General features: G+C 42.7%; 5 protein-coding genes across 5 annotated transcripts; all 5 read left to right on the top strand.

The window, feature by feature from the left end:
• Positions 1-322: 322 nt before the first annotated feature.
• Positions 323-2,828, top strand: LOC108063371 (L-asparaginase-like protein CG4372). The gene has a single exon (XM_017150438.3). It carries the CDS (start codon positions 377-379, stop codon positions 1,592-1,594), a length of 1,218 nt encoding a protein of 405 aa, XP_017005927.3. The 5' UTR covers positions 323-376; the 3' UTR covers positions 1,595-2,828.
• A 129-nt stretch (positions 2,829-2,957) lies between these two features.
• LOC108063389 (uncharacterized) lies at positions 2,958-3,851 on the top strand. Its single transcript, XM_017150455.3, has 3 exons — positions 2,958-3,217; positions 3,287-3,441; positions 3,511-3,851. The coding sequence occupies exons 1-3, from the start codon at positions 3,007-3,009 to the stop codon at positions 3,838-3,840; spliced, it is 696 nt and encodes a 231-aa protein (XP_017005944.2). The 5' UTR covers positions 2,958-3,006; the 3' UTR covers positions 3,841-3,851.
• A 1,507-nt stretch (positions 3,852-5,358) lies between these two features.
• On the top strand, positions 5,359-6,179 carry LOC108063386 (uncharacterized). Its single transcript, XM_017150452.2, has 3 exons — positions 5,359-5,560; positions 5,622-5,773; positions 5,836-6,179. The coding sequence occupies exons 1-3, from the start codon at positions 5,374-5,376 to the stop codon at positions 6,094-6,096; spliced, it is 600 nt and encodes a 199-aa protein (XP_017005941.2). The 5' UTR covers positions 5,359-5,373; the 3' UTR covers positions 6,097-6,179.
• A 778-nt stretch (positions 6,180-6,957) lies between these two features.
• LOC108063384 (uncharacterized) lies at positions 6,958-8,050 on the top strand. Its single transcript, XM_017150450.3, has 2 exons — positions 6,958-7,327; positions 7,387-8,050. Exons 1-2 carry the CDS (start codon positions 6,965-6,967, stop codon positions 7,948-7,950), a joined length of 927 nt encoding a protein of 308 aa, XP_017005939.3. The 5' UTR covers positions 6,958-6,964; the 3' UTR covers positions 7,951-8,050.
• A 1,137-nt stretch (positions 8,051-9,187) lies between these two features.
• On the top strand, positions 9,188-21,317 carry LOC108063412 (uncharacterized). The gene is made up of 7 exons (XM_017150480.3): positions 9,188-9,309; positions 10,854-11,863; positions 12,216-13,353; positions 13,412-14,671; positions 15,069-18,860; positions 19,424-19,539; positions 19,608-21,317. Exons 1-7 carry the CDS (start codon positions 9,252-9,254, stop codon positions 21,168-21,170), a joined length of 8,937 nt encoding a protein of 2,978 aa, XP_017005969.3. The 5' UTR covers positions 9,188-9,251; the 3' UTR covers positions 21,171-21,317.
• The last annotated feature ends 5,747 nt before the right edge of the window (positions 21,318-27,064 follow it).

Here is a 27,064-nt window from a genome sequence, read left to right as displayed (position 1 = left end):
CATAGATTGAAAGGCTTGCTTTTGGTAAATATATTTTGAATATTGTATATTTGTCATTTGTGGTTTAGATAACGCAGCTATAAAGCCTTTTATAGACCCCAGACTTTTTTCAGCTGCTTGAACTAAATGAAAATTTTATTCAGACAATTTAACTTAAAAGGTCTGTTTTGGTCAACTATCTCTAAAAGCTTTTATTGTCAATCAAAAGTTATAAAATGTTGAAAAATTTCAGCTGTCGACTTTCTTCAACACTAATGGCTAACAGCTTCGAGATAATAAAAGTACCCATGACTCAGTTCTACTCAGCAGTCAGATTTGTAAAGAAACATTTGTGGATGGTTGTATCGCTCAGTCATGAATAAGTTCTGCTTGGAGTATGTTGGCGCAAAGTTGTTGCCTTCAACTGCTGATCCTCCTCCTGCTGCTAAAAACACCCGACAGCATTCGGAAAAAATCCCCAAAATTCCACTGGATTACGAAAATGCGAGAGAGAAAAATTTTCAAAATGTTCGGGACGAGGAAGACGGAGATTCATCCGCTGTTGATCAGCACGTGGAACTATACGGATGCCAATTTGCAGGCGTGGAGTGTTTTGAAGCAGGGACCTCGAAGGACTCGTCAGGCGGTCATTCAGGGATGCCTGGCCTGTCAGAACCAGCGATGTGGCCGCCTTTTGGCCGGAAGATATGCTCCCGATGCGGAGGGAACTTTGACCCTGGAAGCAGCCATCATGGATGGCCAAACCTTACAATATGGCGGAGTTGCGGGACTAGAAGGAGTTCGTAATGCAATCCTCGTAGCAGATGCGCTGAGAAGGTACACAAAACACTCCCTACTGGTGGGAAAAAGTGCAACAAGATTCGCCAGATCCATGGGCTACAAGGAGGATTATCCTTGGGGTAATCGCACCCAGGATGTGATGGAAAGGTGGCATTCAAGAGCTTGCCAACCAAATTTCTGGCGGGATGTTCAACCCTCGCAGATGGAAAACTGCGGTCCGTATTCACCTTTACCCCAACATCTGCTGAAGCATCCAATGCACCCTGAATATCCCATTGTGCCGGGTCAACACGATCAGCTGGCCTTTTTAGCCCTCGATGCAGAGGGTCTATTCCATGTGGCCAGCCAATCTAGTGGCGTCCCCTTTCGAATACCCGGCAGAGTGGGTGATTCGGCGGTTCCTGGAGCAGGGATTTATGCCGATAACGAAGTGGGTGCTGCGGTGGCCAGTGGCGATGGAGATGTCCTTATGCGCCACCTGCCCGCCTTCCTGGCCGTCGAGGCGATGAGAGGTGGTCAGAATCCGGAAAAGGCCGCCGAGTGGGTGGTGCAACGCCTGCTGAGGCACAACACCGAGTTCAATGGCGGAGTGGTGGTGGTCAATCGACGGGGCATCTATGCCGCCGCCTGTGCAGGACTCGATGAGTTCCATTTTGTGGTCAGCGGCGGCAGGGAGTATCTCAGCATGGCCCGGGTGGAGCGGATCAAGTGCCAGGAGCGGGAAATTGAAATAGTGGATGGCGGACCTAGAGGACTATTTCGAACAAATCCTGAAAAGCTGGTGGTTCCCAGGGCGAAGAATAAGTTCAGGTAGATAAAAGGGTTATAAGGGGTCTTAATGATCTTAAAAATGATATCCATATCTTAAGGAAAATTAGTAGAGAAAGAAAGAACCTTAATTTTAAGTTATTTTAATCAACCAAAGAGACACAACTAACACTAAGCTTTAATATATCCAATTAACCTTAAAAAGTAATATTTTTTAATGGTTCTTTAATGTACCATTAGCTTTAAGACGATCTATACCTTTAGTATCTAAACTTTGTCTTCAACTTTTTTTGGTTTCCACTTTTATTTACTTTTCTTTGGATTTTCCTGCATCTGCAACAATATTGACCCGCTCTCATTTCTTTTGTGTCATTTGCTTTTCCCCATTACCAAGGCTAAAAACTTTTCCTTTGGACCCCGATTAAGCTCCCAATTTTGGTGTAACGATTTCAGTTTTCCCGCTTTCCTACATTTATATTTTCCTTCACGCATTTTTATCCCCAATTCATCTGCTTTGCATATTTCTTTGTTATGTTTGTATTATTTCCGTTTCCTTTTCCATTTCGGGGCTTTCCCGCCCTTTTCATTTTTTTTTTGGATTGTGTAACGTAATCCCCTCGTGTTGGTTGTAAGGGAAAATCTGTTGTAAATGTATGCAAGTAAGTACAGCTGTGCTTTAATTTTCCTGGCCAACCAAGTTTGACCTCAGCATTAAAGTAGTCTTTACTTCTCCTCTATTTTGTAAGAAATCAGTATTATTCTATTTAGTTGCTAGATTTAATTTGAGTATAAATACTGACAATATGAAACCATAAATAAATGTTGAACTAAGGAAGTCAAAGTCAAATTAAAAGCACAAATGTCTTACTCGGTCGTATCTTTTGCACAGTTAGATTAAAAGCCCATGTGTCATAAAAATTGATTGCCATAACTCACACCGATCCAAACCGATAAGTTCCAGATAACAGTAGGGCAAATAAATTATCAAGTGACCGACGATGGGCAATTTAAACCCCTTTCACCGTCCTAAAAAATGACAAAATAAGATAAGAAACCACCGAAAAATAATAACAAATCAAATCAAAACTAATGCTAATAAATAATTGTTAATTAAAAAGTTTAATGACTCACTGCATGAAAAATCCGAAAGCATTCGTTTACATTTTCATCATTTTTCAGGCAAAAGCCAGATAAGATTCTTCAAGGGCCAAGCAAACAAATCGTATATTCCGTGATATAAGTCCAGCTAGCATACTAATCTACAGGGAAACATCTTGAAATTGCTTAGCACAACAAGTACTGCATTGTAATTTCGTTATCAGTCTGTTGACTGATTAATGTGAATTTTCTCAAGTGTCGCAGAACAATTGTGGATTTTTTCGATTTTTTCCAAATTAGTTGCAGCTTAGTTTTAGTTTGGTTTGGTTGCTCAAAGGTGTTGGAGGCTCCAAGGAAAAAATGCAGCAATCGGGCATGTTTTTTATTTTAATGGCTTTTCTGCTGGCCTCTCAAGAGATTTCTGGAGAAATCGCCACCGAAGTGCAGAATGCAGTGGAGTTGCCCAAGTGTTTTAGCTGTGAGGGCATTAATTGTTTGAGAACTACCCTCCAGAATGCCACCATTAGCTGCACTGATAAGTTGGATGTCTGCGTTACTATTTACGAGGATTGTAAGTTTAAATCTGCAGATTTTCCATGGAAAATAAATATATATTTTCTAAACAATATTCTTTTTTTAGTTGCCGTCAGTGAGCGGGGCTGTTTCTCCCAGATTTCTTTGGCTGGTCAGGCAAAATGTGCGGCCAAGGACGATCAATGTCAAAAGTGCAGTGGTCAACTATGCAATAATCAAGGACGCAGAGATTTTAGGTGCATTCAGTGCATAGGTTCTGATGTAAGTACAAAATATTTAAGAAATAAATATTTTATTATTTTATATTTATTTTCAATATTTTTTCACCAGTCTGCCTCATGTAACAAGGGCGCCACCTCCTCACTAACCGCCTCCCAATGTGGCCTTCCCACCTCCGCCAATTCATACTGTTACGTCAAGGTCGTCGGCGATAAGAAGGATAACCTGCAAAGAGGATGTGCTCTGTCTGTGAAGGAACAAAAATCCTGCCTGGAGGACTCGGAATGTTCCCTTTGTCTGCCGGATAACTCCAGTGATTCCGTGGCCTGCAATAATTTCGATTTGGAATTGGGCTCAAAATCAGGAGCTGACCAAAGTCAAAAATTCATGAGTTTGAGCCTTGCTTTCTTCGCCTTGTTCATGCTTAAAATGCTGAATTGAATTTTAAAAAATAAATTAAAAAAAATATTAAATAAAGAATCACTTGTTTGCCAAACGTTTGCTTTTAGCTTATCTGCTACTTGGATTGTTTTTATTTTTTTGCGTCAATTAACTAGCATGTGATTTCTGGAATAATACCACAGTTCAATCACAGGGGAATTCTTCGGCCGACAGTTTATTTTGGAGGGCACTTCAATATGGCTGCAATACACCACCACTGTGGTGGTTGAAAATATATAGCCAATAATACTAGTATCTCAAATTGAATCCTAGCACAATTATAATCGAAAAATTTGAATTGAATATTTATTGTCTGCGGTTTTAGGAAAAGACATAGAAAATATATAGTCATTATACCCGTTACTCGTAGAGTAAAAGGGTATACTAGATTCGTGCAAAAGTATGTAACAGCTAGAAGGAAGCGTTTCCGACCCCATAAAGTATATATATTCTTGATCAGGGTCACTAGCCGAGTCGATCTAGCCATGTCCGTCTGTCCGTCTGTCCGTCTGTCCGTCTGTCCGTCTGTCCGTCTGTCCGTCTGTCCGTCTGTCCGTCTGTCTGTCTGTCCGTCTGTCCGTCTGTATGAACGCTGAGATCTCAGAAACTACAAAAGCTAGAAGGTTGAGATTTCCCACACATATTCTTTGGCTTCCTACGCAGCGCAAGTTTATTTTAGCCGAGCGCCACGCCCCCTCTAACGCCCACAATCGCCCACTAACGATTTTAAAATGGGTCCTGCGCCCACACCTTTAAAGATTTCCGAGAAGTATAAATGCAATTTTGTTGTGTATTTTTATACCTATCGAAATGTAGAAGACATTTTTCAAATCGGACCATTCATTAAAAAGTTATACGATTTATAAATTGTCAACATATATCTATCTCCCTCGCACTCCCTTTAGCTGAGTTACGATTATTAGTCGGGACACCAACCCGACACAGCGTTCGCACTCCCTTTAGCGGAGTGACGGTTATTAGATAGTCGGGACACCAACCCGACTATAGCGTTCTCTCTTGTTTTATCTCATGTTATGAAATTGGCTAGCATCAAAGCATATCCATTAAATTGTTGTCGCATGGATAGAGGGGGAGGATAAAGGATAAAAAAAACCGAAAGCGTAATGTAGTATGTCATACTTGTATTAAACAGATATTTTAGCTTACTCACTTACCGTGTTTACATAAAAGATAAACATTTTATATAAAGATTCTTTATGTATTATTTTTATTACAGTCATCTTTAATTTATTTTACTTTTGTTATTATAAGTTTTTTTCCGGTTTCTCAACTTCCTGATAGACTTAAATCACCGAGCAGATGAGTAATGTATTTTATCTATCGCAGTTCATATTCGACTGTCCTCTGCTGTCGGGTCTTCATAGAACACTCTCAAGTGTTTGGCCATTTCCATGGACGAGCGCACACACTGACAGAAACCGCTCTAGAGGACACTTCACTGGAGCATTTGAAGTGGTCGGCGGTATAAAAGCCGATCGCATTGGCCAATTGCCCGTTAGTCGAAGCGAAAAAATGAAGGCCCAAACAATTGCGAAGGTGGTGAGTGCGGTGGTGCTGGTGGCTCTGGTGGGTCAGGCGGCTGGAAACACGGTAATCAGTTGCCACAGCTGCGAGGGAGCCAATTGCCAAAGGGTTCAACTGGCTAAAACGCAGTCTTGTGTGGATTCCTTGGACTATTGTGTGACCATCTATGATGAAGGTTTGTGAGGAAGATAATTTTAAAACCGAATACATTTTAAAAATATTATTAAATATTCCAGCCAAGGTCCTGTTCAAGGGTTGCTCCCTAGAAATTCCCTACGAGTTGCGTTCAAAATGCGAGGATAATCGCTCTTGTTACAAGTGCAACACCAAGGAATGCAACAATGTGGGTTCAGCCAAATATTCCTGCATTCAGTGTGATTCCAGCAAGGTAAGTTCGAAGTTTCTATATACCAAACCATATATAATTCTTAATTTTATAATCCCACAAAGGACTCAAATTGCGCTTCGAATGCCGCCACTTTGGAAGCTGCCCGCTGTAATGCCCCCACTGCTCCCAACTCGTATTGCTATGTAAAGTCTTCGGGTGGTTCTATTCTGAGAGGATGCTCCACCACCGAAACCGATCAGCAGACTTGTCTGAATGACGCCAACTGTTTATTGTGCTCACCTGGCGATATTAGGAACTGCAACGCCGCCAACATTGCCGAGAGCTCTAGTGTGGGAAATCGCTTCATTCGTTTCCTGAGATAACTATAATATTGTACATGGAATACAAATAAAAATGTTAAATCAATAATAAATAAATGAACAAAATATATGAATCTAAAACGGCATATGAGCTGGGGTTAATTTTTCCTCGAAAGCTAATGAAATACTCTTAATTAATAAAAGTGGGTTTTACTGTCAAATTAAATAAATAAATAATTAAATAAATTAATAATATTATGAGTACAAAATTTTAATATTTACAGATAAATAAATAAAAAAAAACTTTTAAAGTTACCCTTTCAAAACAATTGAATGACTATTCCTGTAAAATATGAATGGGCCCTAATGTACCTTAATAATTTAACGAGCGTCTATGCTAAATAATATAAAAGTAGATTTTTTTATTATTTCACGAAATATAGTCTTAGACATTTACTTTCTTAGTCTGGATAAATAAATCTACTTTTTTAAGGCTACTCTTAAAATACGGATATTGGGTGAATCATTCACATTATATTGATAACTCCGATCTTGATCAATAACAACAGCCTTCAATGGGACTCATTCAAAATTATCTGAGAGGCATTTGATCTAATTCGTTGTCTAATCTAGGTTGATAACCGATTAATGGCAAAAAATTCCATTAGCGATGTAAACTTGTTTATTTACTTTTAACTAAGGAACTACTTTAAAAGCTGCCCCCCACAATAACTCGGACATTTGAGTGCCGTTGGGCTTAAGGAACCCCACAAAGACAACAGAATTGTTTATGCAATTTCTGAAGAGATGGAGGACTATCACTTAACGAGCTTACACACTTCAGTCGGCTATCTATGAAGAAATATCAGAAACATCCTCTTGACCGACCAGAATTTATATAAAGGGATGGTCAGCTATTGAAAGCTTTTCAATGCTAAATGTTCCTTCCACAATGTCAAACTTAAATTTCCCTCAGCTCCTGTTGGCACTTCTTTTGACCTGCAGTTATGTGTTGGCATCGGAAAAATGTATCTATTGTCGGGGAATTAATTGCCAAAGGAGTAGCTATGCGGCTGATGAACAATGTTCGGATAAATTGGATGCCTGCGTGAGTGTTTTTCAAGGTGGCATTATTCAGGCCCAAGGATGTCTGGAAAGTCTGGAGGATGATTGGCGAGGAAAATGCCAGGAAGAAAATAGAGGATCTGGTATTAAATGCGAGATCTGTGTAACCGAAAAATGCAACAATTTGGCGCCCAAAATAGCCAGCTGTATTCAGTGTAATAATACAGAGGTAATTATTATGGAAATAAATAAATACAATAACTATTTATTATATTATTTTCCTTTAAGGACACACATTGTGCTGAATCTCCCGAACTCCTAAAAGCTGTACAATGTCCTATTGCAAGATCAGGTAGAAGTTTTTGCTTCGCCAGTTTGCAAGGAGATCGTTTGGAAAGAGGATGCTCTCTGACTCTTTCTGATCAAGTAAATTGCCTGGCCGATGCAAATTGCCACTTGTGCGATCCTTTGCAACAACCCCACTGCAATGATCAAATTGTAAAAGCAGACGACTCTCCAACCACTGAAGATCCAACGGAATCCACAAGTTCATCAACGGAGTCCACACCTAGTTCAACAATAACAACGGAATCAACTTCGAGTTCTACAACAAGTTCAACAACAAGTTCCTCATCAAGTTCTTCAACAAGTTCATCAACCAGTTCATCAACAAGTTCTTCAACAAGTACAACTACAAATTCACCAGAAACCACCCAATCCACCACAGAACCTTCGACAACTGAAGAGATCCCAACCACAACGGAGAAACCAAATTCGGCATTCGGTTTACACCTTTCGATGATCCTGATCTTTGCTCAATTGGCACTTTGCGTTTACAACGTACTTAAATAAGCTCGGAATTCGCGTTTAGCTTTAATTCCCACGACCTTCTCTTCAGAACGCAATCTATGTACGACTATTATTAAAGTAATTTTTATGACATGACCATAAATTATTTGTCGCGATTAATTGCAATCTCTTGGGTTTTATGCTTGTACCAAAATTCGGCGCGAGGTTCGTTATGTCACCGATTAAATATTGATAAGCCACGATTATATGACGAAAATCCACCACTTCACAGGAAAGCCTATTTATATAATCATCAAATTTAATACTAATGATTGGGCAATCGTTAAACAAGATCTACTTTAAATTCAAAGTGATTTATATATTTTTTATTTTTAGTTCGCTAAGATTACTTGTTTTGATTTGAGGTAGCCAAGGGTAATCGAGATTATTAACAAATTGGGCAATTCCATTTTCGTAACAATATGAACAATAAAGAATTCCCATTAAAGAGGCTTGAGTGTTGAATCATTTTCAATATGATTCATTTTAGGTATTTATTTATTTAGTAGTACTCATCTAGAGTCAATTTCGTGACAATATTAAATTGCTTGTTGAAAGTCCAATAGGGCCAATAAAAGTAAGCAGTACACCTTAAAAGATTAAGTTCTTAGGAAAAGCCTTTAACACAATCTGGGGTTTTCCAAAAAACACTATGTGATTTACAATCGCCAATATTAAAGCGCCATCTGGGTGATAGACTTTGTAACTATCGATTAAACTAGACTAGGCTATCGATCTATGAAGCTTTAAGCCTTTTCTCCTTCGCAGATAGTTATTGGAGTGCAGTGGTGATAAGAAACTACGCCAAACTGAATGCAATTGAAAATACAAATGTTTTACTGGCAATGCGAATCGATGGCCTCCATTTAGCCGCTTTTTATGGCGCAAGTCCCGTAATCAGTCAACATATATTTCGGCTGTCCATCGTTTGGAAAACCTTATCGAGAGGTGTAAACGTGTTCACGACTCCATTTTTCGACTGATTATGGTCGGCTTATCTGGATAGTTTTTGTTGTTTTTTATGTTAATTCCCCTCCATCGGTTATAAATAACGAAGCTTTATCGGCCATATAGCTATGGCAACAGCGCCATACAATATAATCGCTTTGGGCCCCTAATATAGAGCAATAATCAAGCGGGCCCGATAGGACCCATCGATCGATCGATTGCCCCGAGCTTGTCGCCGGTCGAAAATCTATAAAAGGCCTCACATCATCCAGCTAAAAATTAGTTGCCGGAATCCATTTTTGTGGCTAATACGGAAATACGCGAGTCGCCGCGATTGAAGTAGCCCCCAAACGATCATGAAATCAACGGTAGCAGGAGTAGCCCTGCTACTTCTAGTGCTAAACCAGTCAAGTGGTAGGTTGAACAAGCACCATCAAGGATAAAGGATAATCCAAAGTGAAAGTGAAAGTGGACTACGACCAAAAAAGTGCCAAATATGAACAAAAAACAGAAGAAGCTAAGAAATTTTAAAGAAACTAACCAAGTTATATAAAACATCGTGTGCGATCATAAAAGAAAAATTGCACAAAACACAATTGAAACCGAAAATGGAAATAAAATAATTAAGTTCATTATTTTTTTAACAAACTATTAAATAATATCCATGTTTTTCGTGTTATTATTAAAAGATGAAAAATGGAGCTACCTAATATTTTTACCTACGTTACGTAAACGTTATTCAGTTAATCCATTAATAAACTTCCTGCTAAAAATGAAAACGAAAATAAAATGTACTTTGGAAAATCCGTTGAATTAAGAACCAAAATGTATCAAAGGAAGATTGACCTATCTTATTTACCGATAGTACGAATCTGCCCGTGTTATTCCCCATCGGACAAAGAACAAAATAATTGCATGTCCGTCAAACGCGCCGACTTTTATGACTCATACACATGCTTTTATATGGGCTATATGAACCATTATCTATTATCAATAAAACAAAAAAGCACTCATAAAGAGACGTAAGCGTGTAACTAATATTGATTATAAAAGGCGTGTCACTTACTTGGTTCACAGTAAAAAAGATTTAATCATATTACTTTTCTGGTGTTAATCAAGTTGCGAAAGAATTGCAATCAGAATTTTCGAGTGATTTGGAAATCCACCAATCTTGATTTATATGGATTAAGTCAAGGAAAAGATTAGAAGTGGATTTTGGACTTTGCGAAACGGAAACCGTACTTTATAAAAATCAGTATTTATGTTAATTTCAGTGAAGCTGACAGTAAATGATATATTTAAAATATGTACAATTGTTCTTGAATTCCTTTATTGTCCGCATGTTAAATTAGGAGTAGGTTTTTAGCCTTAGGAATGTATGGGAATTCAGAGTTTAAAAAAAACATGGCGTTAATAATATTATTGTCAGAAAAACAATTTTAATTTAATTGAAAAAGTAAAGAATCTCTAAGTAGAAATTTTTAAGGGATTACCCCCTTTAACACTCGAACTTTCCCTTTTCCTCTTCATTATACAAGAACACGCTTCGTTATAGATTAGGTCTGGCGATCGTCATTGAATTGGCTTTTTTATGGATTGCAAAGCAATTATTAATTTATTAGCTGATTACGGGGAAAAGATCGCCTCGATGTGGTAACGGCAGCCAGCGGACATCGGTAGTCATAAACAAGGCGAAATTCGATTACCGTGCGGACCATAAACTATTTTATAAGTAACAAGCCGCGTACTGCCAATGGTTATAAATTCAATAACGTATTTTCCAAAGCGAGTTTTGGTAACTTTCGGGAAAGAAGACAGGGCGAATTAAATTGTTATGAATTCGGAATGGTATTCCATTTTTTAATAACGTTTAAATTAAATTAAATTTCTTATATTCAAGGAAATTTAATGTTGGCCTTCAAAACATTAAGGTAAAATTTTTAATTAATTACTTGCAGATGCCTTTATCCACAACTGGCATTCGGGCCCCATCAATTGTCATGAGTGTGCCACCCTAGAAGAGTGTTCTGCAGGATCTGGAGCCTTGCGAAAATGTCTGGATAACGAAGGTCAAAGCTGTGTGGCCATTTTCAACAGCAATGGTGCTGTGATCCAAAGAGGTTGCAGCGATAATTTGGAATCCGTCTGCACAGAAAGTGGGGACAATTGCTACGAGTGCCGATCGCACGGTTGTAATTCCCTGAAAACCGCTGAGGATCTGCTCGAGTGCGTTTTGTGCGATGCCCAGAGCGATGATAATTGTGTCTTCGACATTGAACTTGTGACTGAGCGAAGGAGGTGCAACCAGCAGTGTATCACAGCACTCTATGCCACCAATAGCGAAGTGGGTGCCCCACTGGAATTGGTTCGCACTTGTCTGGATGATCTCGACTATGATGATCGGGAGGCTTGCGCCGAAGGAACCCTCGACAATTGTATAGCCTGCAGCACAGCCAGCTGTAATATCGTGGACTTGGGTGTCCGAGGAAGTTGTAACTACTGCAAGGGAGATTGCACTGGTCCCCAGTCGACCACTTGCCGGGCTGTTCCATCGGGAGATAATGCCGAGAGCTGCTTCATCGAATTCGATACTGCGGGTACCATCTACGAAATGGGCTGCCTAAGTCAGTACAATGTGAGCGATGTTACCCTGATGGAGACCAACAAGCAATTGTGGTACTGCACTGGTGACAACTGCAATGTGGCCTCTGCCTTGCCCAAGACTCAGTCTTGCAAATTGTGCAGTTCCCGCACGGATGAAGATTGTGCTGTAGCTCCAGAGGATGTGGATACGGCTACCGAATGCGAGGGTCCAGCGAACACCGATTGCTATTCGAGGATTCTGGATAACGGACACACGGAGAGGGGTTGTCTCACCAGTTTGGAGGGCGAGGATTACCTGGAATGTCTGAAGGACACCAACTCCACAAAGTGCTTGAGGTGCTCCGGGGAGAATTGCAATCAACAGGTGGGTTTAGAGTTATTCAAAGAAGAATTTAATATGTCAGTTACACCCAAAAAAATCGATATGAAAAGTAGATCGATTTTACATTACTTAAGATCAATTTTAATTTGATATGCGGCCAGTTAAAATTGGCCTGTAGATCGATTTTACATTATTTAAAATCAATTTTAATTTGATATGCGGCCAGGTAAAATTCAACTGGTCGAAAAGAGTATTTCACGTTAAAACGATATGCATTTTGTATGACCTTAACATGCTTTTTTTGTGTGTACCTATCGCCAAACCAAAAATCTTTCAAATCGGATCAATTTTTGAAATCGTATTGATAAATTTAAACTTGAACTTTATTTTCCAGCTGCAACCCAGTGAGCGTTTGTCCTGTCAGATCTGCGATTCCAGTGAGGATGCTACCTGCGAATCATCGCCCACCGCCTCTGCCCTCTGTCTGCTGCACACCGCCAATCAGCAATGCATAACCTCCATAGATCTCTCGGGAAATACCCAACGTGGATGCAGTGCCTCGCTCGAATGTGACTCCAGTAATCCCAAGAAGTGTCAGCTCTGTTCGGGAGCCGATTGTAATGCCGGCAATCTGAAGAGGCTGGAGGATGGTCAGCCGGGTCTGTGGGGTCAGGACTTGCCCCTCAGCTGCCAGAGTTGCACGGATGCCGCCAGTTGTGCTGCCAGCGAACTCACGAATGTCACCTGCTCTAGTGATTCCGAATATTGTGTGACCGTCTTCAGTGCCGATGGAGCTGTTGCCGCCAAGGGCTGCAGCCAGGTGGTGGAGGAAACCTGGGCCACCTACTGCGATGCCAATGGAGGCAACTGCCACAACTGCAACTCCAACGGATGCAATGGTGCCAGATCCCTGGATTCCTACACCGAATGCATCTACTGCGATTATGAGAACGAGGATTGTGCCACTAATGCGGCGAATGTCAAGTCCCGTCGCCTTTGCAATGGCCAATGTATGACTGCCTCCCGCCAGAGATCCAGTGAGAACTTCATCTTTGACACTGTGCGAGGTTGTTTGGACGACAAGGAGCCGGAAGATCAGGCTAGCTGCATTGCCGGCACTGATGGAACTTGCAAAGCCTGCTCGGGCGCCAACTGTAATGTGGATATTATTTCCGATATCACTCAGACCTGCTGGAAATGCTCTGGATCGGATTGCGATGATCCGGAGTCCAGTCTCTGCAGCCAATACAGTCCCACTGATCAATGCTATATCTTGTTTAGCTATGATGCTGATATCAAGGCTATGGGTTGCAAGTCCGATCTGGATGAGGAGTATGTGGATGATAACTTCCATTCCCTGCTTTTCTGCGATGAGAGCAATTGCAACTTCTTCGATAACCTGCCAGTGCCACACAAGTGCTACGCCTGCGATTCCGAGGAAGATCCCAACTGTGCCACGGATCCCTCAAAGATCGAGCTGGTTGGAAACTGTGGTATTTTACCTTACAGTAGTTGCCAAACGAGGGTCAAAAGTGGGTTTTGTACCATTCGATTTTGTAATCCCTTGTAATTCGACTCGTTTTCTTCCAGATGGCTTCACCCAGCGTAGTTGCCTGAGCAGCTTGCCTCGCGAACAATTGGAGGAGTGCCTCGCTGGCACTGGAACCTGTACAGTCTGCACGGGTGATCACTGCAACACCGAGATATATCCCGCCGATCGTCGTCGCTGCCAGAGGTGCAACTCCCTGACCGATCCGACCTGCTCATCGGGAACCGGTGAGGCTGCGGTGTGTCCCTTCTATCTGGAGAACGAGGGATGCAGTGCCAAGTTGGTGGACGGGGTAACCTATCGCGGCTGCCAGCGGGAATTCACCTGCAACGATTCGGACAAACAGCACTGTCGCATGTGCTCGGGCAAGGATAACTGCAATGTGGCAGATCTCTTTGAGTCCTACATTGGTTACCCCGGCAAGTGGTCCACTCCGCCGGTGAATTGTTACACCTGCAATGGCACCGAGTGCCAGGGATCCAGCTCGGGCACCTTGCGCAAGTGTACCGGCAACGATGAGCAAAACTGTGGAACCGTTTTCGATGCTTCTGGGGCTGTGGTCTTCCGAGGCTGCTCCGACACTCTCTACGAGGACGAAGAGCTCCTGCAGTACTGCGATGAGAACACGGGTAACTGCAAGTTCTGCAAGTCGACGGGCTGCAATAACGCCAAGGAGTTGAGTGCCTATGTGGATTGTCTGTTCTGTGATGGCAGCGAGGATGCCAATTGCGTTAGGAAGGTGGGAGATGTTACCCGAACTCTATCCTGCCAGGGAAGCTGCTTCACCGGCCTATATCCCCGCAATCGGTCGGACTCGAATCCCGTTTACGATCTAGCGCGCGGTTGTCTGGATGATCTCGAGTACGATGATCGTGAGGCATGTGCTGCTGGAACCTTGGAGAACTGCGCTTCCTGTTCGGGCGCCACTTGTAACACGGCCGATGTGCCCGAAGATCGTCTTAGCTGCAATGTCTGTGAGGATGCCGAGTGTGAAACGATCACCAGCCAACTTTGCCTGGGCTATCGGTCCGGAGAGCAGTGCTACATTCAGGTGGACGATCTGAGTATCAAGGCCATGGGTTGTGCCACCGATCTGCAGGATTCGTACCTCTTCATCAACCGAAGGGATCTTTACCTCTGCTCTGGCAACGATTGCAACACCAAGGACAAGCTGAAAACTGGCGTTTCCTGCAATTACTGCAATTCCACTTATGATGACCGTTGTGTGAGCGGTGTTGGAAATACGGCAGTTGTCTGCCAGCACCAAATCAACCCCGAGTGCTACAACTACTTGAACGAAGGTGAGTGTTTACAGTAGTAGAGCTTGAAAATTATCGATATCGATAGTATCGATATTTGGGAGTATCGATATTGTCGATACTTTATCTTATCGTATCGAAACTATCTATTTTTTCAAAGAAATTTATTAAAATTCACACTTGCATTATTATAAATTTTTGTATTAGAAATAATCGCGGTTTATTTATTTAATTTTAATTTCCGGTCCTCAAAATTAAAGATACAATTCTGTTTGTTTCTGTCTAATAAAACATTAGAGAAGCATCGATATATCAGATATACATCGATGTTTGAAAAATTTTAAGAATATCGATAATATCAATACTGACATCGATCATTTTCAAGCTCTAGTTTAAAGGAACTTTTGCTGTTCTAACTTCTAACGTCAATCCTTTTCAGATGGCGTTTTGGTGCGTGGTTGCCTTATGGACACCGAGGATGACCTCTTCGATGAATGCTTAAGCTCTGGCAGCTCCAACTGCACCATTTGCAGCACGAACAACTGCAACAGTGAGGTCTATCCCTCGGATTGGCTGACCTGTCTGCGCTGCGATTCTTCCAGCGATGCTGACTGTGCCCTGAATCCCTCCAGCTACTCGAGCTATTGCCGTACCTATTCGGAGAACGATGCCTGTGCCACTTCCTTGAGCAACGGACGAACTCGTCGTGGCTGCCAATCGGAACTGAACTGCGATGCATCCGAGGCGGGAAGTTGCAGGATTTGCACCGGAGCCGATTGCAATGATGTGGATCTGCAGTCGGGCTATGTTGGCGAACCAGGAAAGTGGACGGATCTCCCATTAAGCTGTTACGAATGCAATGACGCCGCCAGTTGTGCCGCTGTTAGTGGCGAGGCCACCAAGTGTGAGGGTAACAACAAGCAGACCTGCTCCACGGTCTTCAATTCCGAGGGTCAGGTGGTGTCCCGAGGATGCAGTGATACCGTCCTGGCTGCCCATACGGAGTACTGTGACCTGAACAAGGATAGCTGCGTGCAGTGCAAGTCGGATGGTTGCAACAACGCCTTGTCCCTGGATGCCTATGTGGATTGCTACTTCTGTGATGCCGAGGAGGATGTGAACTGTGCCTGGGAGAAGCCGGAGACCACCAGGAAGTGCCAGGGTCAGTGCATGACGGGATTGTATCCACGCAGCTCCTCCTGGGACTCTGCTCTGCTGCCCACTCGCGGTTGCCTGGATGATCTTAACGAGGCGGAACGCACTTCCTGTGCGGCGGGAACTCATGCCAATTGCACTGCCTGCACTGGATCCCTCTGCAACGGAGATGATGTCATTGCCAATCCTCAGGAGTGCTATGCCTGCAAGGATCCCTTGTGCGAAGACCCCGAAACCGAGAAGTGTGTGGCCTACAGGGAGCAGGATCAATGCTACCTGGCCTACGATGACACCGGTGTCGTGGCCATGGGCTGTGCCAGTGACTTTGAGACCCAGGTGATCCAGGAGCTGGTGGCCCAACAGCGATTGCTACTCTGTTCCGGGCAGAAGTGCAATGAATATGGACTCACGCCCGAACCCCAAACTTGTCTGCACTGCAGTTCCACGGACGATCCTCGCTGTGCCACCAATCCGAATCAGCTGCTCACCACCGACATTTGCTCCAAGATGCCCTACACCGAGTGTGTGACGCAGATCGATGCCAAGGGTAATACCATTCGTGGTTGTCTCTCCAGTTTGGCCAGCGGCGAGTTCTACGAGTGCCTCACTGGTGACGGAGAACTCTGCTCCACTTGCACTGGCGAACGTTGCAATGGTCTCTCCGTCTTCCCTGCCGATAGGAGGAAGTGCATCCAGTGTGATTCCTCGAGTGATTCCAATTGTGCTAGTTCACCAGCGAGTATCACCAGCACTGTGTGTCCCATTTACTCCCAGGACGAGGGCTGTGTGACTACCTTGTTGGATGGAGTGACCTACAGGGGATGCAATTCGACGTTGACCTGCTCGAATCCCTCAGATTCCTCAACTTGCCGCGTTTGCAGCTCCGCCGATGGTTGCAACACCGTTAATCTGGAGCGAGTTGGCGAGGATGGTTTGCCCGGAGCTTGGCAGGATGTGCCCATCGAGTGTTTGGTGTGCTCGGGCACGGAATGTGCTTCTGGTGGAGGAACCCCAACAAAGTGCTCGGGTTATGACAACTGTGTGACCGTCTTCGGCGAAACTGGATCGGTTACCCAACGAGGTTGCTCGGAAACCGTCTTCGAGGCCTCCACGTACTGCGATGAGAATCCCTCATCCTGCCCACGTTGCAATTCCAATAACTGCAACTTGGCTGATTCTCAAGATAACTATGTGGAATGCATCGTTTGCGACTCCAGTGTGGATTCGAATTGCCTCAGTAATCCCACCCAGATCACCAAGACTCGCCAGTGCAACGAGCGTTGTGTCTCGGCCTTCCTGCCTTTGTTCAACGAAACTGAAGATCCCAGCTATGCGCTGATCCGCAATTGCTATGATGATCTGGAGAAGGAGGATCGCGATGCTTGCACCGCGGGCAGCAAGAGATTCTGTGCCACCTGTGAGGGTGCCAAGTGCAATGTGGAGGACCTCGTGGCCAGCCGGCAAAGCTGTTTGGTCTGTCAGGGTGACGAGTGCCAGAAACCGGAGGCCAGCAGCTGCTCGAATTACAGGGAGAACGATGAGTGCTTCATACAGTTCGATGAGGAGAGATCCGTGTCTTCGCTGGGCTGCCTGAGTGAACTCAGTCACGAGGATATCTATCTGTTGAGACGTTCGAAGAGATTGCTGACCTGCAGCGATAACGATTGCAATACGATTGAATCCGTGCCGGAAAGCGAGAGTTGCACCTTGTGTAGCTCACGTACCGAGGCCAATTGTGCGATTAGTCCTTCCAGTGTGACCAGTTCGACGAACTGCGTCCTTGGAGGCTTCCCTGAATGCTACTCCCGAATCCTTTCCGATGGACACACCGAGAGGGGATGTCTTTCCAGCTTGGAGGATGACGATTTCCTTTCCTGCTACAATGGCACCTCAACCTCTTGCAACTCCTGTCAAGGAAGCAGTTGCAACAAGCAGGTTTACCCCAGTAATCGACGATCCTGCCACGTCTGCAACTCCGACACGGATGCCAATTGCGCCTCCAATCCTTCGAGCCTCACTGTTTGCTATCTGTACGAAGCAGATGACACGTGTGTGACCAATCTGAGGAACGGCGTGACCTACAGGGGCTGCTCCTCCTCGCTGAGTTGCGAGGCGAATGCCAAGACCTGTGTTTACTGCGAGGGAGATGGCTGCAATCAGGTGGATTTGGCGGCCAAGTCGGATGATAACTACGGAAAGTGGCAGGACCTCCCGTTGGAGTGTCTCACCTGCGAGGGTGCCGCCTGCCAGGAGGAGGATATTCCCACCGTCAAGTGCCAGAACAACAACGAGCAGGACTGTTTGACCGTCTTTGGTTCGGATGGCGTAGTCACGCGACGTGGCTGCCAGGATGAGGTGGAATCGGATCCGACCATCGCCACCTACTGCGGTTCCAATGCCGCCAGCTGTCCCGCCTGCAAGTCCAACGGCTGCAACAATGCCACCGCTCTCAGTCAGTACACTACTTGCATTTACTGCGACTCCTACAAGGACTCGTCCTGTTTGTGGGATCCCACCAGTACCACTCACAGGACTCGCCAGTGCCAGGGACAATGTATGACTGCTCTGTACGGCAGCAGTGACTCCGGTCTGGATCTCATTCGCACCTGTTTGGACGACAAGGAGGAGTCGGATCAGCTGTCCTGTGCCAGTGGCAGTGATTCTAGCTGCTCCGCCTGCTCCGGCGACTCCTGCAATGTCCAGAGCCTGCCCGAAGATCGCCTCAGTTGCTACACCTGCGAGGGCGACGAGTGCGAGGATCCGCAGCCCAAGACCTGTGCCATCTACAAGCCCGAGGACAGCTGCTTCCTGTGGGTGGACGAGGACAACGACCTCAAGCAACTCGGCTGCCTGAGCTCCTTCCGCAATCAGGACTTGGAATCGATCATCAAAACGAAACGCATTGCCGTTTGCAATGGCACCAACTGCAACGTCCCGCAACTTCAGTCCCCCGTGCGATGTGCCGTCTGCGATTCTCGCGAGGATCCCACCTGCGCCACCAATGCCGAGGCAGTGGGAGTCTTTGCCACCTGCAGCCAGTTGCCCCACACGGGATGCTTCACCAAATTGGAGGATGGTGAGTTTAGTGGCTCAACATGTCATATCATATCATATCTATATTATATCATATCATATATTATATCTCATAACATATCATAACGTATGATATCTTATATTATATCTCATATCATATCATATTATATCATTTCATATCTTAAAGTATATCTCATATCAAATAAAAACACCTCTTAACGAGGTAAAAAACTAGTGACGACCGCACCTTCAACATACAAAAGTTCTGATATCAACATTCGTCATTAAATAGACTTTCTAATCTTTTCTCATTCGTCACGCTGCAATAGAAAATGCCTGTAAAGAGAAAAAGGCTGGAATAGTTTGCTAGGGCGGGCCGAATGAGAAAATATTATAGAAAGTCTATTTAATGACGAGTGTAATAATTTTTCGTCACAAATGTTGATATCAGAACTTTTGTATGTTGAAGGTGCGGTCGTCACTAGTTTTTTACCTCGTTAAGAGGTGTTTTTATTTGATCTCATATCACATCGTATCATATCTTATACTATATCTCATATCATATCTTAATCATATCTTATATCTAACAAATATCCCTTTTTTCAGATGGTTCCACCCACCGTGGTTGCCTTTACGACCTCGGTCAGTCCGATTTCGCCGCCTGTCTTCTTGGAAACGATGCCAACTGTTCCGTTTGCTCCGTCGATGGTTGCAATCGTGAGGTAAGTAGAAAAGACTCTACCCCTACTTAAACATCTTAACTTATACCAAATCCTCCCCACTTTTCAAGGTCTTCCCTGCTGATCGTCAAGTGTGCTATTCCTGCACCTCTGCCGATGATTCCAGCTGTGAGTCGGATCCTTCGTACACTTTGGCCTGTCCATGGGTCAGCGAAACGGAGACCTGTAAGACCTTGCTCTCCGGAAATGTGACCACTCGTGGTTGCAGCAGCCTCGTGGAGTGCGATTCCAGTGACTTTAGCAATTGCCGCAGTTGCTCGGGAAGCGAGTGCAATGCCATCGATCTTCGCAACCGAGTGGATGATGGTCAGCATGGAGTGTACCAGGATTTGCCCTTGAAGTGTCACACTTGCGTAGGAGAACATTGTCTAAGTTCGCTGGGACCGGCGGTCACGTGCACCCTGAATAAGGATCAGGATTGTAAGACCGTCTTCGAGGCGGATGGCGTGACGGTGAGGAGGCGTGGCTGCTCGGATGATGTGGATGACTACGAGGATCGTTATTGTAGGAAGAACCCATCCCTGTGCTTCACCTGCAAGTCGAATGAGTGCAATGATGCCTGGTCCACCGAGGAGTATGTCAGCTGTACCTTCTGTAATTCTGCCAACCGATCCACTTGCATCACGGATCCCAAAGGATCGGACTTGACCCAGCGCAGTTGCAAGGGTCAGTGTTTGGTGGCTCTGAGTGGCGAGGATTTGATTCGATCCTGTCTGGATGACAAGGAACTGTACGATCGCTCCGATTGCACCACCGATGAGAGTGGCACCAACTGTGCCTCCTGCTCGGGAGCCGAATGCAACACCTTCTCGTATCCCGCGGATCGTCTGAGTTGCCACACCTGTGCGGATTCGACTTGCTCAAGCAGCCAGTCGCAGGCTTGTTTGGCCTACAAATCGGATGACTACTGTTTCGCCAAGTATGCCAGTGGCGGTGCCCTGGAGCTCATGGGTTGCGCAAGTAGCCAGAATAGCTCCAGTTTGGACGAGTGGCAGAATGCGAATCAGTTATACTCTTGCCAAGGAAGCGAGTGCAATGAGCTGAGCCGTCTGCCTGGCGAAGGTGAGTGTCTGGCCTGTGACTCCAGCAAATCGCTGGAGTGCGCCCAGGAACCCACGGCTGTGACCTCAACTATTATCTGCAATGCCCCCAATTCCGAGTGTATTACCCGCCTGGAGGATGGCCATACGATCCGTGGCTGCAGGAGCGCCTTGAGCTCCGCCGAGAGCAGCAGCTGTGTGGCCAGCGGCACCTGTGCCGTTTGCTCCGGCGCCAAGTGCAACGCGGAGATCTTCCCCAACAACCGACGACGCTGCCACATCTGCAACTCCACCGCCGACTCCAATTGTGCCAAGCAACCCAACAGCCTGGCCGTCTGTCCCATCTATGCGGCCAATGATAACTGTGTCACCTCCTACAACGATGGACTTCTGAGGAGGGGCTGCGCTAGTGAGTTGGAGTGCGAGATCGACAACGAGGACCACTGCAACAAGTGCTCCACCGATGGCTGCAACACCGTTGAACTTACTGGATCCGCCGGTGGACTGTCCGGCATCGGACTGGGCCTCACCCTCCTCGTCGCCTGGCTGATCAGCTCCACCCAGCGACTGTAGCTCCCATTCCTCCATCTAGTTAAGTAGATTTATATAGAGTAGAGCCTTATGTAATTAGATTGCTGTGCTGAGGGCGATGGGCCGTTTGGACCATTCGCACGATCTACAAACGATTTGTAAATAAACCAAACGACAATTTCGAACAAATATGAAGAGTTTTCATTATGGGATTTATGCAGTTGGGTATAGAGTTAGTTTGTTATTTCAATAAAATAATTAATTGCTATAGTTAAATAAATTAATGGACTATTTGGGTCTCTATCGGACGTTTGTTCATAGTCGTAGGAAAATTGGGAGTCTAAAATTAGGTATTACGAAAATATAAGTTGGCATAACTGAAAACAAATATCTATTACCAAATGTCACAAATAAAACCCCTAAATAGCTGAAAAATCTATTTCTTCTTCAGTGCGTCTTACTAAGATATATTAAAAGAAAATATTCCTCAATAAAATGTAATATAAATATTCTGTGACTTTGGTTGGTCCCAAAGAATATTACATTTTACACAAAATTCTCTACCATATATTTAAAATGTATTTCGTTATCGTTCTCTTGGCTGTCCACATTTGGTTGGTCTGTTTTGGAAGGCTTAACGCCTGTCTAGCTTCCAACTCCTTCAGTTTCTACACCTTTTCTCCGCTGAGATATGCCAGACAGATTTTTCCCCCTCACCGACCCACTATTTCCACGTCAATTTTTCGCTCGAATAAAGTTGAAAAGTGAAATTGCCCTCTCTGCCCGAGAAAACCAAAAAACAATGGAAGGGAAAAAAGTTTCTAAGAAATTGCGAAACGCAGCCATTGGAAATAAAATGCAAATGCAGAAGGCGATGCGTTGTGTGTTTTGCTTTAGTGGAGTTTAAAGCAAATTGAAATTTAGTTTCGGCATAACAAAGAAACGCAGAACTTAATTCCAGACTCCTGCTGGGAAATAGAGTTTTGTCGTTCCGAAAATTGCCATCAAGATTGCGAACCAATGAGAGAGACAACTTTCTGTGGCAAAAAAAGTGGCCGCAAGTCCATTTGATTTGCTTTTAATTGCCGGATTTTTCGTCCGGGCCAGCGATAAGCAATTGCGTTTAAGATTTATAGCGAGCAATTAAGTGGTTGACAACGATTTAATGGCAAATTACACAATAACCACAAGACATGTAGGCGGTCTCTGAAAAGATTCGAAAAGTGGAGAGAGCGGAAAATGGAGCGAGTCGTGAGTAATGCGAAATAAATGAACTTATTGATGGCTCAGTTGGATATTTTTATTTTTCAAGAGAGTTAAAGACTTTTGGATTTTGTTCCTGGCTTTCCGTCTCCAAATAACAATTTAGGAAGACATCTTTAATGCTTTTATTTTATCTTTACAACGTTTGATTATTTTATGTCTAATCGTTGCATTAAACCTTCTTTGGAACTATAAAAATTAAATTTATATTTTTTTATTTATGTAGGTATATTTTCTATAAGATTTTTAAATTTTTTTATAAATAAGTATAATACGTTTTAACGTTTTTAAATGCTAGAAATGTATCTAAATTTTATAATTTTTGGTTGCATAAATCTAAGCTTTCTTTCCTTCCCAAAAATTATCCCCAAATATCGATCCAACTTACCATTTTTAAATAAAACGATCGTGACTTTCGTTTGAATTATCACAGCTTCCAGGGCTAAAAGTCTGTGGCGAATTTATTGATTACATGTATTCATCGATCACTTTGTAAAGTCGACAACCTGTTGTTTTTTTTTTTGTATTTTTTGTTGCTATCGCCTTGCAGCTGTCACAACAAACTGCCCGTTAACCCAAACTGCAAGTTGACCAATTTATTTTGCCGCGTTTATCACGTCGCCTAACTCGGCTTTCCCCGCATTTCCCCTCTACGGGCAACTTTGGTTTGCTGACAGGGACAGCCGCTTTTAAAATCTATTAGTTTGCCAACTGGCGGACAACAAGGAAAATAGCAACAGCCACTGCACGGAGCCTGTTTTCAGCGCCAGAGCAAACAAAATTTAATAAACCGCTCGCCGGCTTCCACTGCTCTGTGAGTTATGTGCCGCAAAATAAATTATTTTCGGTTTTGTCATTTGATTAAAATGTTTGAACGCCCGGCCAATGGAAAATTAATTGCAGCCCTGCTGCGTGGTGGGTGGGAAGTGTGTTTATATTGGGCTTTTTTAATTTTATGGCGATACGGAAATAAGAAAAAAAGGGTGGATGGGATTAAATAAAGAAAATATTTATTTTATCTTCCAATTTAAAGAAGAAATCATATAACTATGGCAATAATAAAATTTTTATTTCTTAAAAATTTTATTTTGCAATAGGCATGAAATAATTAAATAAATTCATGACATTTTCTTGGATTCGTGAACAGCTGACTTTAAGCATCATCTTCCCCCTTTGATTTTTTAAGGGAATTTAATTAATTTCCGCACCGACTCGTTTCTGCCCCAACTGTCACTTCAATTTACTCGAGGAGATTGCAACATATGTGGCAGAAATGGAGGACAAGACACATAAAAGTAGACGGTGCAACATTCGGGAATCCCACACGTCATCTTCAGCGTTTCTGGATGTCAGAGGTGCGTACGTGTCTCTGTCGTTTTATTAGGTTTCGATGGACTCGCTTCGTGTCCGAAGGAAATTAAAATATTTCAAGCGGCAAATTCAATTTAATTTTAGCAGCAAGTAAGGGAAATATTAAAAGGAAAAAGTATAAGTAAAGTAACAGCTTAAAGAAAGGCTTGCTGACTTGTAAAGTAAATATAGCCATGTACTAACTTAAATTCCTAGATAAATAATTTAGTACAATATTTTCTTTTTCATTTAATATCCATGCATTTAAATACAAATAATTAAAGAATATGAAATATTTTTAGTATTTATTCTTAAACTATTTAAAGTCAAATAAATTTACAAACGAACATCTGCCATTTAAACCAAATCCAGACAATTGAATTCGTTCTGCCACAATACACAAATAGAGATAGATATATTCGCATGCGAGATTATTTTTTTATGGAGCCGCGGCATTATTTAAATTGAATTTGTACGAAATTAAGTTGATTGTGCTACAAAGAGAGAGAAACAGAGTGCAAATTTATATTCTAGGTTTGTCTCTGGGCTTATGCGATATTTATTTATGGCCGCCAACTTGTTTGTTGTCCCTACGCCCTATTTCCCTTCCCGCAGCACCGCTTCCCCTTATTTTCCGCGCAATCCCTAACAGCATTGGGCTTATATTTTATTTATTTTCCTACGGAAACAATTGAACAATTGATTCGCGTGCATTCGAATTTGTTACAGGGATTTAAGTTGAATGATTTATGGTTACGTGGATTCGATACACTTTTTGCATCCTATTTTTTAAGAGGCTGCATTGAAAAATTAAATTATTGTGGGAATGTTGATTTAAAATGTAGAAAATTATATATTTCTTTACAATTATATTTATTTAATATTTAAATAAATAGGTAGAATTCAGTGCTATCTTTATCGGTTCATTAACTTTTGAACTGAAACAAATCACGCATACGTAGTGTTATCCGACAAATGTCACCAATTTACATTGCACTTGGCAAACGTTTAACAATTTTTGGCGCATCGCGTCTAGTTGGCACCATTTGGTCAGCGCCAAAGAGGAGTAAAAGCCAAGCTGAATAAAAACGAGAAGGACAGGCCACTTTTGATAAAACGATGCCTTGAAATACCCTCGAATAAAATTTCTATGATAAAAATATTGTCATAAATTAAGTAAAGATTTATATGATTTATTTTATTCTAAATTTTAAGCACCTAAGTTATTGTAATCCCTCGATTTGAATAAAAGGTTTTGTATACACAAATTCACAATTTAATGTTTGTAAAACAAATTATATTTACAATCCCTTATTTGTAAATGCTGAAATCAGAAATGTGAAAGCCAGGATACCTTTTACTACCCTCTAAAAATCTAAAATAATGTTTAAAATATATACAAATAAATTAAGCAATCACATGCAATAAAAACGGACTGAACGCAATGCGGAGTGGAATTTTGTGTGGCGCCGACCAGGGTTGCCAGGCGCCACAGCGACGGGGCCAACAACCCTGGCGCATCATCGTTTTCCATTAAATCCGTTGCTTTTCCTCCTTTTTTTGGCGAGAGTTAGATAAATGTAAATAGGAAATGGAATGCATGACTTGCGCTAAAGAAAATGTCTACATTTTTTGTAGCTCCATTTTTTTGTTCTGTATGGTGACCCGGTCAATGGTGCAGATATATAATAAATGCTAACAAAGAAGGTTTGGGAAAAGAGGTGTGAAAAATTGTGTTAGTCGGACAGGCGACCCCGGAGATTCCTTTTTTTTCGATTTTTAAGTGGCTTTAAGGCTAAGGCCTATTGTCACGTAAACTGTTCCAGCTTGAGGGAATTGTTTTATCCTCTAGCCTTTCTCTCTCTCCCTCTAATAAAAGCTATTGCACCTGAGCACAAGGACATGTAATGCATTTGGATGGCCGCTTAATTAACCAGCACGTACTCCTGACCCCCAACTGGTGTCAGCTGCTGCAAATATTTGGCATGTGGCGCCAACTCTGCATTCCACTTAATTAGCATTTCTCATACTCATACCTGTTTATGCACAAAAAAAAAACTAGGAAAAATATGTATTTATTTGACAAAACAATTTTTTTTTTTAATTTGTTTGTTTTTTAAATATGTATGTATAATTTACAGAAATATTTTTTTACGTTTAAAATCCAAATTTTTAATTTTATTATGCTAAAAAATGTAATATAATTACAATGTTATAAGAATGTATTTTGTTGTATTTTATGCTATGGTATTTATTATGACATCGTATATTATTTCCCCCCAAATTATTTCTCCCAGCGTACTTCTAATTTAATGAAATGCAAAACACGCTCCACTCTCAGTTTAGTTCAACCGTTTAGTTACTAATTTATGTTGGCAAATGATAAAGTAAACGGCCAGCGATTACATGGGGTCGCATGTTTGGATCTCAACGGGGACGATAATGGCCATGTGGGGCTACGGGGACCACCAAGTGACTTCAAATATCCACTAACTATGTTTTTTTTGTTAAGGCGACGATTTATTGAGCCCTGCCGACTTATCAACGACAACAGAACGGAGCCAAATGGAGCAACCCTCGCACTGAGTCAGTTGGTCAAGGCAACCACCCTCGAAAAAGAGATCCTGCAGGAAGTTAAGCGTAAACGATGCTGACACTGACACAGATACAGAGATGCCAGGACTAAAACTAAGGGGGCGGATGGATAAGTTGTGGGAGGAGGAGTTCTGTTGACTGGTGCCAATTTTCTGTTGATTACAACACTCGACTGTCCTGTCTTTGACCCCGCACCTTGGGCTTTGGCATTCGGACCAACCCCCTTTTGCAAACGCTTGACAAGGGTCAAGTGAAAGTTTTTAAGGGCAACTAAAGCTAAACTGTGGGCCACCCTTTCTGCCCATCCCTCCGTCCACTTTGGTCCACTTTATTTATTTTTAAGTTTAATTTGTATAGCTGTCGCCAAAGGAAAAGGAAGGTGTAAATACAGCACCAAGGAAATTGTTCCAAGTGGGTTAGACAAGCAAACCTGATTTATTTGGAGCCAAACGGATAGGAAAGTGTGAGACAACAGCTAAGGGAAATCGAACTACCTGCTAGTGACATTTTCTAATATTAAATGGGGGTTAGTTTAAAAACCAAAAACTTATTGGTGCTGTATTTCATTTACATATCCTGAAATAAATTACTTCTACCTTACTTGGAAATTAAATAAAAAAGAAAGAAAGGTGATCTTTTGTATTTTATTTACCATTTAATAATTAGTTAGGAATCGAAAAACATTGATACATTAATTAGCACAGCACATTATAACCATATTCTAAAAT

Source organism: Drosophila takahashii, chromosome 2R (assembly GCF_030179915.1).
Source record: "Drosophila takahashii strain IR98-3 E-12201 chromosome 2R, DtakHiC1v2, whole genome shotgun sequence".
Lineage (NCBI taxonomy): Eukaryota > Metazoa > Arthropoda > Insecta > Diptera > Drosophilidae > Drosophila > Drosophila takahashii.
This window is presented reverse-complemented; position numbering and strand designations above follow the sequence as displayed.

Bases quoted from the DNA above. Each gene is read 5' to 3' on its own strand.
- LOC108063371 (XM_017150438.3), top strand. From the start codon at position 377: ATGTTGGCGCAAAGTTGTTGCCTTCAACTGCTGATCCTCCTCCTGCTG.
- LOC108063389 (XM_017150455.3), top strand. From the start codon at position 3,007: ATGCAGCAATCGGGCATGTTTTTTATTTTAATGGCTTTTCTGCTGGCC. The intron at 3,218-3,286 runs GTAAGTTTAAAT...TTCTTTTTTTAG, and splicing joins CGTTACTATTTACGAGGATT to TTGCCGTCAGTGAGCGGGGC. The intron at 3,442-3,510 runs GTAAGTACAAAA...TTTTTTCACCAG, and splicing joins TTCAGTGCATAGGTTCTGAT to TCTGCCTCATGTAACAAGGG.
- LOC108063386 (XM_017150452.2), top strand. From the start codon at position 5,374: ATGAAGGCCCAAACAATTGCGAAGGTGGTGAGTGCGGTGGTGCTGGTG. The intron at 5,561-5,621 runs GTTTGTGAGGAA...TAAATATTCCAG, and splicing joins TGTGACCATCTATGATGAAG to CCAAGGTCCTGTTCAAGGGT. The intron at 5,774-5,835 runs GTAAGTTCGAAG...AATCCCACAAAG, and splicing joins TTCAGTGTGATTCCAGCAAG to GACTCAAATTGCGCTTCGAA.
- LOC108063384 (XM_017150450.3), top strand. From the start codon at position 6,965: ATGCTAAATGTTCCTTCCACAATGTCAAACTTAAATTTCCCTCAGCTC. The intron at 7,328-7,386 runs GTAATTATTATG...TTTTCCTTTAAG, and splicing joins TTCAGTGTAATAATACAGAG to GACACACATTGTGCTGAATC.
- LOC108063412 (XM_017150480.3), top strand. From the start codon at position 9,252: ATGAAATCAACGGTAGCAGGAGTAGCCCTGCTACTTCTAGTGCTAAAC. The intron at 11,864-12,215 runs GTGGGTTTAGAG...TTTATTTTCCAG, and splicing joins GGGAGAATTGCAATCAACAG to CTGCAACCCAGTGAGCGTTT. The intron at 19,540-19,607 runs GTAAGTAGAAAA...CCACTTTTCAAG, and splicing joins TCGATGGTTGCAATCGTGAG to GTCTTCCCTGCTGATCGTCA.